This window comes from Mastigoproctus giganteus, chromosome 9, assembly GCF_048544385.1.
Source record: "Mastigoproctus giganteus isolate SK-2022 chromosome 9, ASM4854438v1, whole genome shotgun sequence".
Taxonomy (NCBI): domain Eukaryota; kingdom Metazoa; phylum Arthropoda; class Arachnida; order Uropygi; family Thelyphonidae; genus Mastigoproctus; species Mastigoproctus giganteus.
This window is the reverse complement of record NC_143583.1, coordinates 25,265,012-25,278,084: the sequence shown is the minus strand read 5'-3', so window position 1 is coordinate 25,278,084 and position 13,073 is coordinate 25,265,012. Positions and strand designations below refer to the sequence as shown.

At 34.8% G+C, this 13,073-nt stretch overlaps 1 protein-coding gene across 1 annotated transcript in view; it reads left to right on the top strand.

Annotated features, from left to right (window-relative positions):
• LOC150080108 (ubiquitin carboxyl-terminal hydrolase 25-like) overlaps positions 1-13,001 on the top strand; it is a 364,983-nt gene extending 351,982 nt beyond the window's left edge. Inside the window, exons 23-24 of the mRNA XM_090381833.1 lie at positions 5,953-6,148; positions 11,995-13,001. Of these exons, the coding sequence (XP_090237959.1) occupies positions 5,953-6,148; positions 11,995-12,173 (375 nt within the window). The 3' untranslated portion in view covers positions 12,174-13,001. The remainder of the gene's footprint in view (positions 1-5,952; positions 6,149-11,994) is intronic.
• The last annotated feature ends 72 nt before the right edge of the window (positions 13,002-13,073 follow it).

Sequence of the window (13,073 nt, the reverse complement as noted above, 5' to 3'; positions counted from 1 at the left end):
GAAATAATCAGCACTTAAACCTGCATGGAGTGTAACAGAGAACTTCTGTAAATTACAGGAAGTTCACTGAAGAAGTGATACAGGAAATGCCACAAAACATCTGAAATCTGTAATTCTCTAAGAAATTAAAAACAGATTACAATCTGCACAGGTTTAAATGCTCATTATTTCACCTATGTGTTGATTGCCTAGTGTTGCTGAACTTAGAATTCAAGAAGAGATAATTGGAATCCCAGTGGATATGTCGGGCAGCTTAATGAAAACATGCACTTAAGATTGGAGGAGTGTCTGTGCCAAGTCACCTTGAAGAAGTTATCTTCCAAAGCTGCTTTTTACTATACTTTGTACATTAGTATATTTATAATTTCTTCAAAAAAAAAATAAATAAACGAAATTAAATGTTTTTTTAATTGCTGTTTCTTTGCTGCATCCTGTTTACATCCTTTTCTGCATCCTTTGGAGAATGCAATCAGGTGGACCCTTCCCATATTCCATGTTCCCTTCTTTTTAGTTGTCAATTATCTTAATTTTAATGCATTTTTATTTTCAGCCTGCATGTATTGGTAATAATGGATTTTTTATTTGGGTGCATTGCGAGATGTATGAAAGCTTTTGGGAAATGCTGTTTATTGTGGGTTTTGGTATGACGTTAACATGTCTAAATCCCCCCAAGGTTTGAGCTTACTTTAGTTTGAATCTGTGCATCTTCAAATGGTTCACTCTTGTGGTATAATCCTGCAGTGCACTATCATGGATGGTAACTTTACTTGCTTTACATGCTCAGAGGTGTGTTTTTTTTTTTTTTGTTTACCTTTTATGATTTTCTTTCTTTTTAGAGTGTTTACTCCTTTTGTGTTATTTTTTTTTTTTTTGCTTTATTTTTACTTTTCAAATGGTTTTTGTTTGTAGTGTTATTTTTATTTTGCATTAGTTTGTGATTATTATGTAATTTGAAATCTTTTTTAGGCATGTTAAACCTGGTGTCGGGGGGCGGGTATATATGCATAATGTGCCTGTTGTCTTTCCCATGTGTCCATATGCTCGATTCCCAGTGGATAGATTTTCATTAAAAAATTTTATTTCACTTTGTTTGAATGATTTGTTAACCCTTCCCAAAATTTCATTAAAACCAGATCAATAGAAATCCAGTAATTATTATTTTATTTATTTTTTTTTTTTTTCATACATATTACATATGTTATCCCTATATAGTATATTGTAGCTGAAGCACCTGATATTATGTTTGTCCCTGTGTACTGATTGTATAAATGAATGGACAATGTGGCAGATGTGTAAATGAAGTATTCTCAGTTTGGAGAATGCAGTCAGGTGCAAATTGTGCAATTTGCACCTGATTGTGCAATTGTGCAAAAAGTTGTTGCTTTTTGCTCGCTCGCTCGCTCTCTCTCTCTCTCTCTCTCTCTCTCTCTCTCTCTCTCTCTCGTTATATTTACATCACAAATTATTACTATTTGCTAACAAATTAAAACCTCAGAGGAATCATTGTAAAATGAAAGAAAAACTTGTGAATTTAGTGTCTGAAAGTAACAGACTGTGTACATCGACTAACCTTTTAAATATGTAATGTATTCAATTATCACCATGATTCAGGCCATTTCTTTCCTTGTACTTTAGCAACTAATTAATAAAATTTAATAATTTTATTTAATTTGAATTCACTTAGAAAAGTGAACTATATTGCGAATAATATGCAAAACAGATTAATATCTAATTACCCCTCCACCCATCCTGATGTATACAGTAGACTCAATTATCTGGGATGGTTGGGAATTAAAACCTCAGAGGAATCATTGTAAAATGAAAGAAAAGCTTGTGAATTTAGTATTAGTATTGTCAAACAATGCAAGGAAGCAAGCTTGTACTTCACTAGTCAAAATATAAGATAAAATAAAAAACAGTACCCACCTCATTTGTCCATCCTCACTAATAATTTAACTTATTATTTCTTAAATTTATTCAAACTACCCACTTCCACAACATCATGTGAAAATTTGTTTCACAATCAATCACTCTGGCTGAATGCAAGTTTTCTCATATCAGTTTTACAACCATCCTTTTTCAGTTTAAATTTACATCCTTTTATATGTCCTCTGGGTAAGTTAGGATTCCATCCCATTTAATTAACTGGATCCATCTGAGGCCTTAAATACTTTGATCAGGTCCCTCCCTACCTTAGATGCTTAGTTTCCGGATGCTGCAATTTGCAGAACTAAAGATTTTTTGTTGTAACTACCTCTGTGTGTGTGTGTGTGTGTGTGTGTGTGTGTGTGTGTGTGTGTGTGTGTGTGTGTGTGTGTGTGTGTGTGTGTGTGTGTGTGTGTGTGTGTGTGTTCCCCTCTGAGCGGAGATGGGGGGAACCCTTGGTGCCATTTGACACGGATACACTGCTCTCCAATGCACCCATTCCAAGACATTCACATCCTTCCTAAATTGAGGCTTCCAGCCTGTATGCACTACCCAAGATGTGGGCTTACCATTGCCTTATTCAACATGGCAGTCATCTCCTTGTTTGTGCTTACATATTGAATAAAATGAAAAATTATAATACAGTAGTATTTATATTTATAAAAATATACTACAGTCTGCTACAGTGATAAAAGGAATGAAGGAAAATATGAGAGGACAATTTAGTTTAAAAAAAAAAAAATGTGAGCAGCATGCATTATCAATCCACTACACAATGGGGAAGCTTCCTTTACAATTCATGTTGAATGAAATGGACCATAATCTGCCATGCTGGTCCAGTGCAGTTGGCAGATCGAACATATTTAGCAGTCAGGAGCTTGAACCCCCAGTCTACTCAAAGTGTGTGCTGCTGCACTCCCGCTCCTGACTACTCAGCTACGGAGGGTGGAAAGAACAGGATGCAATAGGCATAATGAAAATGGTTGCAGAAAGATATCTGGAAGTGAGCAAAAATATATGCTTTATAGATTCAGAAAAGACTTTTGATCAGCTAGACTGGGTCCAATTATTGAATATATTGGAAAGGATAGTGGTGGACTGGAAGGACAGAAGAATAATTGGTTGATTATCTTAGGGACAAAAAGTAATAGTTGGGTAGGACGAAGTGATTCTGGAAGTGTAAGGATAGGATGAGGTGAATAGGGGCATTTGTCTGTTCCCAGCTTCATCTATAACACACACCACACACACACAAGGTGTGTGGCAGTAAAGTTCCCGGACTAGTGAAATAAAAAGGATACAAGGTGCAGGAACTAAAAAATGGTTTCATTTTTATTCAAAGTAATCACCACCTGATTGATGCACTTATTACACTATTCTAGAAGTTTCCAAAAAGTCAGCGAAGGCATCCAAAGAGATATTCAGTTTAGTGGTTGCATTTTTCTTTAAGTCCTTAACATCCTGAAGTCTCATTTCTTTGAGAACGGTTTTCACCTAGGAAAGAGGAAGAAGTTTGCTGGTGCTAGACTGGGAGAGTTAGGTGAACATTGATTTGTAGCAATACCATTTTTTATCAGAAATGTTTTCACAGCAAGTGCAGAATGAGTTGGGGTAGTTGTAATACCACAATTACCAGCTGCCTTTCTCTTGAAATTGTGGCCTCCCCAGGAAATGTGTTTCATAGTCTTTGAAGCACCTGTATCAGAAAACAGCATTGATTTTCTCTCCCCTTCAGGTACAAATTATTTGTGAATTACACCCTGTTTATTGTAAAACATACTTAGCATAGTCTTGATAGTGGACTTCTGTAAACAAAAATTTTTGGGCCTTGGTGATGATTTTGAAGTCCACTGCATGCTTTGATGCTTTGCCTCTGGGCCGTACTGAAATTCCCAACACTCATCTCCAGTGACAATACAGTCAAGGAAATTAGAATTGTCTTGACAATTCTAGTTGGAGTCTTTGCATGATGACTCTTTGTTTCTGCTCATCTGTGAGACTGTGGCACAAATTTTCCACAGATCTTTTACCCTAAGTCTTTGTGCAGAATTTGACAAATCTTCATATTTATATCCAACTCATCAGTTGGATATGAATATGGAGAATATGATGATCAAATGACAATCTCTTTCCACCATTTCCTGAACGTGTGACTCTGGCCTCATTTTGAGAGATTGACAGACACACACTTCTTGGGTCATCATGAATATTCTCATGGCCATATTTGAACTGCTTATACCATTCAAACACACTGATATAACTTAATGTTTCATTTCCATAAACAGTTTTTAACTTTTCGTATGTATCTATTGACATTTTCCCAATTCAAAGCAAAATTTTATATTAATTTGTTGCTCCATTGCAAAATCGTGACGTAGAACCACTGACGGAACTGGTTGTTACTTGCACCCTCAGCCTACTTGACTATCTCTGTACGACTTACCTTTTGGAGGAAGTTTGAAGTACAATATACCACTTCCGTTTATTCTAAAACACCTCAAACATGACTGCAACAGCACCATTCTGGGAACTTTATTGTTACACATCATATATATAGAAGTAGTTAGAGACATTTGGTAAGGGAAATATGGATGAGGGAGAATTGTATGGGGTGGAGATGAAGGAAAGATTATTGAGGGTGTTAGATTTGCAGATGATATGGCAGGGGTGACTGATTCTGCACAAGGATTACAAAAATTGGCTAATAGGCTGATGGAAAATTGTGATAGGTTTTCAGTGAGAATAAATATTGAGAGGGCAAAAGTTCTGAGAGTGGGAAGAGAAAAGAGGTTAAATATTGTTGTAGGATAGAAAACCGAACAGGTGAATATTAGTATTTGAGAAGCCTAATGGTGGAATAAGCAAAATAGCAGCAGAGAAATAAGAATAACAATGGGTAAAAAAGCTTTTGAGTGCAAAGAAAAATATTATGTGGAAGATTAGGAATTAGTTTAAGAAAAAGATTGAGATTAGAAGATTGGAAAGTTTTGAGGTGTGGTTATGGAGGATGGATCAAAAGGTAATGTAGGTTGATAAAGTGAGAAATTAGGAGATTTTGGGAAGGATGAGTGAGAAGAGATGTTTGATTGAAGCAATGAGAAAGCAGAAGAGAAATTGGATTGGATGGACATGTATTGCATGGTGAGAGATTGATAAAGGATGTGATGAAGGGAAAAGTTAAGGAGAAGAGACCCAGAGGGGGGGGGTGGCATAAAGCTGTGATACATGAATTGAGAGGGGGATTGGTGGACATGGGTGGATGAAGAGGATGATGAAGTGGAAATGAAATTTGCTTTTAGCTTTCTGCAAATGTTGTATAAATTTTTGAAGCATCCTCTTGTCAGCAAGACTGGTGTTTCCTTGTTTCTCCAGGTAGTTGAGAAGAGACTTGTCAAGAAACAAAGTGGAATTAACTGGGCCACAGAGACCTTAGATAATTGTGTGTCTACTGTATTTGTCTGCACCTATTTCAGCTTCTGTTGCCACAGATTTGTATTTCCAGGAGAAATAATAAAATTTATTGTATCTGTGAGAGTGATTGAACTAGAATTATTTTAAATGAGTGGTATAAGATGTGGATGCTGGTGTTGGGTTTGTCTATGCTTAATGAGTTTTTATAAGGATGCAATGCAAAATTAAAGGAAAATACTGTACTGTGTTGTAACTTGCAAAATTTAAATGGTTTAAAAAGATAAGTTATATATACATGTCAGATGTTTCAAAGCAACATGGCTCCTTATCAATAGCAAAACATAGAAACTAAGTTAACAGAAACAGCATAAATTTTATACTGAATCTTTCTGGGTTTTTTATTTTTTTTGTTATTTAATTTTTTATTTTTATTTAAGATAGTTAATTGTAATTCTCTTTCAAGTAAATTTAAATTTGTCTGCTGAAGTTTTATTATTTTCAAATAATTATCCCATATTTTCTATAATTTTCATTTATATTTTAAGGTCTTATTAGATCATGCTGTTAAAGCCATATATTTGATAACATAAGCTTTGAATGACTTTTCTGTTACAGCATTTGAATGAGCAGGCAGCTACACAGTTCGAGTCCAATGACCTAAAAATTGCCTTGAATGCCTTATCACTAATGAATGACTGTGTGGTGCCTAGTATGGACTTCCTAACTGCTCCAAATGCTTATAACTATGATACTCGTGCAGCAGAAGAAATAAGAAGCCGATGGTGTTCTATGTTGGGTGAGGAAATTGCAAGTAAGCTATAAAATCTTAGCTTGTATTAGATTATTTGCTTCATTATTTCATGTTTTATTAGACACTAATATAAATGGGAAAATCATTTAACAACATATTTGCAAGATTAAAAGTCTTAATAATTCCAAAGTAGCATTATTAGATTATACTTTCATAAGGTTCAGAATATCTTTAACTAATGTTTTGCTTATGTAACTTCCTTTTCTGTTACTGATTTTATCAATTCAGTAGTTGTTCAGTAGAGGAATGGTGCTTCTAGAATTACTTCTTTGATCATTTCCTATTTAAAATTCTTAATTAATGGGATTTGCCAAATGTTCCTATTGAATAATTAAAATAATACCTAAGCCCATAATTTTCCTTGGAAAAGCTAATACCCTTCCTTTTAACATTGACAGTAGAGCACACTTGGTTTTTTGTTTGGGAACTTGTTTTTATAAAGCACTTTTTTAACAAAATATGGACAAAACCATCTTACTAATGAAGTATTTATTTGTGTTATTCATATTTTATTTCTTTAAAATTAAATATATTGAAGTATATATTAATTTATAAAAGTATGTATATGCATAGCTAAGTTTTAGGTGAAATCTGTTTATTTGCACTTGTTCTGGAACTTGAGGCCCCCTAAAACATTTTAGGGGGCCTCAAGTTATAAAAACTTGTGAACCTCTGCATTAACCTAATATGTGTTCATCAATATCATTAAAAAATATTGAAAACAGTGGGGGGTTCTCCTTATAACATTAGCCCAAGAAGAGAATACCTATTGATAACCACTCTTCCTAATTCCATTCAAATATCAATTTATCCATAGCAGTAACTTATCCCTAATGCTATTCAACCGCAATTTGTACAGCAGTCTTTCATATCAAACAGTATCAAAAGTTTTGCTGATATTTAAGTATGTGATGACAAAGTATGTTTTGCATCTAGTTCCTTTGCTGCTGTGTCATAGTATCTAGTCAATTTGGTCAGACAAAATCTCCGCTTAATAAGTTCATGCTGTGATTTCCATATAACTTTCTCTCCAGATAGTCCTGTATTACTTCTTTAACCAGTGGTTCCGTTATTTTTTCCTGAGCAGAAGTTAAGCTTACAGATCTGCAATTACTCACTTCACCCTTTGATCCCTCTTTGTGATTTGGAGAGACATTTACACATCTCCAATCCACAGGACCTCCCATGAAACCAGTGATGTTCTCATTGTGGCTAAAGATTTGTTTGCCTCTTTTGCTACTTCTCTCTCAGTACAATTGGATAGATCCACCTTCCTCTTAGTTTGTCTGCTGCTAAAAATCATTGAGCTTCCAGTTAGAATTTAATAGTTTAATCATTTCCAACATAGCACATAACAACCCAACCCACAGATGATATCCCCTTTCAGTTTATAAAGGAGTAAACTTTAATAAAGGAATTTAGTTTATTAAGGGAACTTAGTTTAATAAGAACTAATTAGTATTAGCATTAGTAGAGGCATATGACAAGAAAACAAGTTTATACAGCATCAGCCAAAAAAAAAAAAAAAAAAAAAATTCCCTATTTCACCCATCCATTCACTCCAAAAGTTTGTCCAGTTTTTCTTTGAATTTATTTAAGCTATCAACTTCCACAACAATAAATGAAGTTTGTTCTAGTGATCAACCACCCTCTGGCTAAAGGCAAATTTCCACAAATCTATCCTACAACTTTCTTTCCTCAATTTGAATTTATGCCCCATCAAGTGCTTAATTTGAGCAAGATGAAGAATTCCATCAGCACTGAGCCTTCTCGAACCATTCAAAGCCTTATACACCTTAATCAGATCACCTTACAGGTTCCTAGTCTCCAGACTCTGCAATTTGCGGAACTTAAGCCTTTCTTCGTAAGAGCAACTCCCTTGTTCCCTTTTACCAATCTCTTTGCCCTTCTCTGTACTCATTCCAGCAGCTCTACATCCAGACCTATATGCAGGGCATGGCCTGACCACTGCCTTATACAAGGGGATAATGCCTCCTTATCCTGCTGGCAAAATTCCTGTATATCATTGACAAGGCCTCATGAGCTGCTCTGGCAGCCTGTCTGCATATCTAACTGCATAATATGCTCCCCTCCCAGGTCTTTTTCATTCTCCACTACCCTGAGTGTAGTACGACACAGTTGGTATGTTACTGGAGTTACTACTACCCATATGCAGTACTTTGCATTTGTCAATAGCAAACAATGACAAATGCATTTGCATTTATCAGAGGTGGCAACTTCAGTTGTCACCTCTCAGACTTCAAGTATGTAGCATACTGTCGTTACTGCCATTAACAACACTGCCAGCCTTCATATTGTGTGAAAACCTGGACATGAAGCCTGATATACCTTCATCAATATCATTGATAAATAAAGAAAACAACAATGGACCCAACATTGAACCCTGTGCAAACTCCACTAATAACATTAGTGGAGTTCCTACACCCCAGGTGTCTTTTTTATGTTTAACTTCAACAATTTCTCCTCCACTTTGTTCTCGGTTATTACAAAATCATTTATCTCCCTGTTAGTTTGACAAACTCCTGGCCTATGCTTCCCTAAAGAATTCCTTATGTGAATGTAAATACAATCATTAAAGATATATTTTCAAATAAAATAAATGTATATAATGGCAACTTCTCTAACTCATGTTGCTAACAGCCTAGAAACAAGCCAAAAGACTACCCTTCTCTGTCAATACATTAATGAAGGCTGTTAGAGACCAATGAGAGAAAAATACAAAGACAATACATTATGAACGTCAAAACAGGTTAATGGATGATGAACTGATCAATGGTACATCACAACATCCAGAGCAGTGTCTACTTGTTTTATAGATATATGTTAAAAAGAAAAGAAAAAAAGAAACATTAGTACAATTCTGCCAGTAGTGTGCCATCGGGGTGATTTATATGCTGATATGATCCAATGAAGTGTTACTACTTCAACTATTTAATACACTTGTAGAAGCTGTATGACATTTATGAATAAATGTTTACTTTCTGTCATTTCTTAAGACCAAAGCATGTTTCCTTATGACAGTTGACAGTCTGCTGGTTCAAAACAGAATGTTTAGGTAGCAAATTGTCAACTGACTTTTCAGAGGTGTTAAGTTAAATATGTAATATATAGAGAGAGAGTGCGAGCTATTCTGCTTGTAATGCCCTTTTCTTCTAGTCCCATTGTTAATCCTGTGCAGTACCTTGCATTTTTTAATGGCTAAAGCACTCCCATTTAAATGCTTTCCAGCTTGGATCACATTTTAAGGTCCCAAAATGGATTAAACCAGGATATAACTCTCCTTCTTGATTTCCGGCTTTGGAAAGGAATGGTGGGGACTAAATTCTAGGAATCTTTAAGTGCAATTTTGTTTACTTCATAGAACTCATTTACAGTGTAAGTGATGTTTATTTTATATTTAACTGAAGCCTTTTAAAATAGGTTGGTTCACTCTTTACAACATAGCATCTAGCTGTTCATCATTACATTTGAATTACTTTTCTCAGCTTTGTATTTTTTTTTTTTTTTAAATTCAACATTATTTGTTCACTTTTCTTTCTGGTACAACAATTGTCTTTTGTGTGTTCGTATGTTCAGTATGTTTATCAATAAATGTCATTTAATGATAGCATTATTATTATGTTAATACTACATTTATCACTTAATCAAGGTGCCAAAAAAAAAAAAAAAAAAAAAAAGCAAGCAGTGCATTAAGTGTGCAGGTTTTCAATTCAATATAAACCATTGCTTCAAAAAACCTACAAAAAAAAAAAAAAAAAGTTATTTAATGTAAGTGGTATGTTACACTTAAGGCATTTTGGGTTTTTTTTTTTTTTTATTAATAAAGTAAAAAATAGATGCAGTTATCTCCTTATCAACTCTACTAAGATTACTACTTTATAAAGCACTTAAAACTATAATTTTATGTTCCTTAAACATAGTTGTTCAGTTTAATTACAACTGTATAATATTTATTAGTGTGTGTGTGTGTGTGTGTGTGTGTGTGTGTGTGTGTGTGTGTGTGTGTGTGTGTGTGTGTGTGTTAACAAGGCATACCATGTTCACGAGTCTTACATAATGCATGAAAGCATGCATGGACTATCTAAAGATAACAGTACTGCATTACAACTACATTGTCTATGAATTTCTTTTTTATGTATAAATTTTATTTTCTGGATTTCTATTTGTCCAGTTTTTAAATTTGGAATGGCTCAACAAATATTTTTAAAAGGCTCAAGTATAAAATTTCATGAAAATCTACCCACTGGGAATAGTTGTTACTTTTGGGGGGGGGGGGGGAGTGGAAGGACGTGGTGAAGACAATGGCTGCATGTATATATGTGCAAACATGCCTGTAAATGTTATCTACTAAAATACTGAAATATATTTTAATAGATAACATGAAAAATAGCCTTCAAAAAGAGGGGAGGATCCCGCTGTAATGAGACTTGACTGTAATCTGAAAATTTTAATTTGTTGTTACAGGGTGTTGAATAGAGGACACTGGTGTTTTGTATAATTCTAGATCAGAATTTGGTGAGTTATTCTCAAATTCATGGCAATGCTCAAGAACTCATAGAAATGCAATAGGCAGATATAGAATCAACCCTAGATGAAAGTGTCATCCTAAGGTTTTTTGCATCACTTCAGAGAGTGACAAACAATGACGGAAGATGGCTCACAGTTTAAAGTGCCAAACAGAGACATAAATGAAAAAATGTATCAGTAAGTTTGTGATTATGGAAGACTGCCATTTCAGTGTTGAGGAGGTTGCCTCATGTTTCTGATATCAGTTGATTCAGCCCATGACAATCTTATGAAACAGTTGAGTGTGAATACATGTGTGTTCTGTGTCTTACAGCCTCACTTTAGAATAAAGGCAAATGAGATGATAATGTGTCTATCCATGATGTATTCTAAAGTATTCATCTGACTAGCCATAATGCAAAATGAATCATGGTTTCCAATTTAATCCAGAAATGAAGTGCCATCTATCCATTCACTGGAAACACACAGATAAGGTATCACACCAAAAAAATATTTGGGTGCCAACTCACCAGACCTGATCCAAATGACTCTTTGAAGGAATGAAAAAACATCTTTGTAGACAGATTTGCAGCATGATCTTCAGTGGGACTAGCCAACAGAGCTCTCGGTACATTCCCCCCACCCTCGTCCCCCAAATCCAAAGAGCTTTCCATAATGGAGAGTACATTTCAGGAAATATGAAATATGGTCACTGCTGAAGTATATGTTGAACAGCTCCAGTAGCTACATTTTTCACCAATAGCCAGGTTAGAAAAATTAACATGTAGAATATTTTGAAGCACATAATATTGACTATTAAATTTAAATATTTAAAAATTTTTCTTAATTTTATTGGCATTTAAAAATCTCTGTTTTTTATTAGAATCAGATCTTATCCTAATAAACATTCATTAAAATTGTATACTATTTATTATACAATCTTCAAATAAAGCAGAGGTTCCCTTGAGCCCCCTTAAAATTTTTTGTAAATTTCAAAGTTCCAGAACAGGTTGAAATAAACAGATTTGACCTAACATTTAGCTCTGAATATACATATGTTTTATAAATTGTATACTTCAATACATTTAATCTCAAAGAAATGAAATACAAATAATAGAAATAAATGGAAAAAATGCTTTGTACCTGGATTAATGGGATGGTTTGTCCATTTTTCAAAAAGTGCTTCAAAAACAAGTCCCCCCCCCCAAATCCAAGTGTGTTCCTCACACTTTGGGAACCTCTGAAATAAAGTAAGATTTTATTGTGCAACACTTCTTTTAAATACATTATGAATAAAGTTTTTTTCCCCCCCTCTCTAGGTCAAAAACAAGAAAAACTTCAAGATTTCCTAAGTAAACTGCTAGATCCTAGTACAGAATTGCGGTTGTGGAAAGCCGTCCCCCTTCATCGATTTCAAGATTTACCTGAGAAGTTTCGTTGTGCTATGGAACTCGTTATAAGGAGTGGCGAATGGGAAGCTGCAATGAAGACTGAATGATCCTAGTAGAATGATGTTTAAATAAACAGAATTCCTCCTGTTTTGGTACTTCCCATAGTGGGAAGGAGATGGAATAAATATTTTCTTATCTCCTTTCTCCTCCAGTTCTCAAGTCTGTGATTGAGAACTAGATGCACTTTGCTTCAAATTCACCTTGAACCACAGTCCATATCCTAACTCAGCTGATTAACTTTTTAGTTCATAAACTGCCTCTTTTGTAGAGGTGTGTGAGAACTACCATCTTCAAAAAAAAAAAAAAATGTGAAGTTGGAGGGAGTCATTTTTGGATGTTTTCATATTGAAGTAGAAACCAAAGATTGGAAACTGCTTTTCACTCCTAAGCATTGATGATACCATCTCCAGTTGTGTTCCACCCGATCATGTCCAGCAATGCACCGATGGTATCATTTATATTTAAGTAGTGAATTGTAAGCCAACTAATATGCAGTCTTCATCAGGGAGGGAGGGGAAAAGAAATCATACTTGTACAGTTGTGAAAGAGGTAAATTATACTGAACTTCTAGCACTGCTCTGGTGCTAGGCCCACTCTGTGGCATGCCATTTCCTGCACGATATTGTTGCATTATATAGGTCTGATGAATTCAGAGACTACAAATTGTACAGTCCATGAAATTTTTGTTGTACAGGAACTACATCTGTCATGTTGAACTGTAATTCAGACAACTGCACGCATGTTGATTAGCTGTTGTAGTATTGTTAAGTTTGATTGGCAGCTCAGTACGAATGGAACATAAGAGATTGCATTGTGTGTACACATGCAAGGTAGTGGGGAATATGGGAAGAAAAAATAAAGTTAGCTGATGAGTCTGCAGTTGAAATTGCCTCACTCATTTGTTGATAAAATGTGATAATAAAAGTTAGGTCTTTTATAATTAGCAG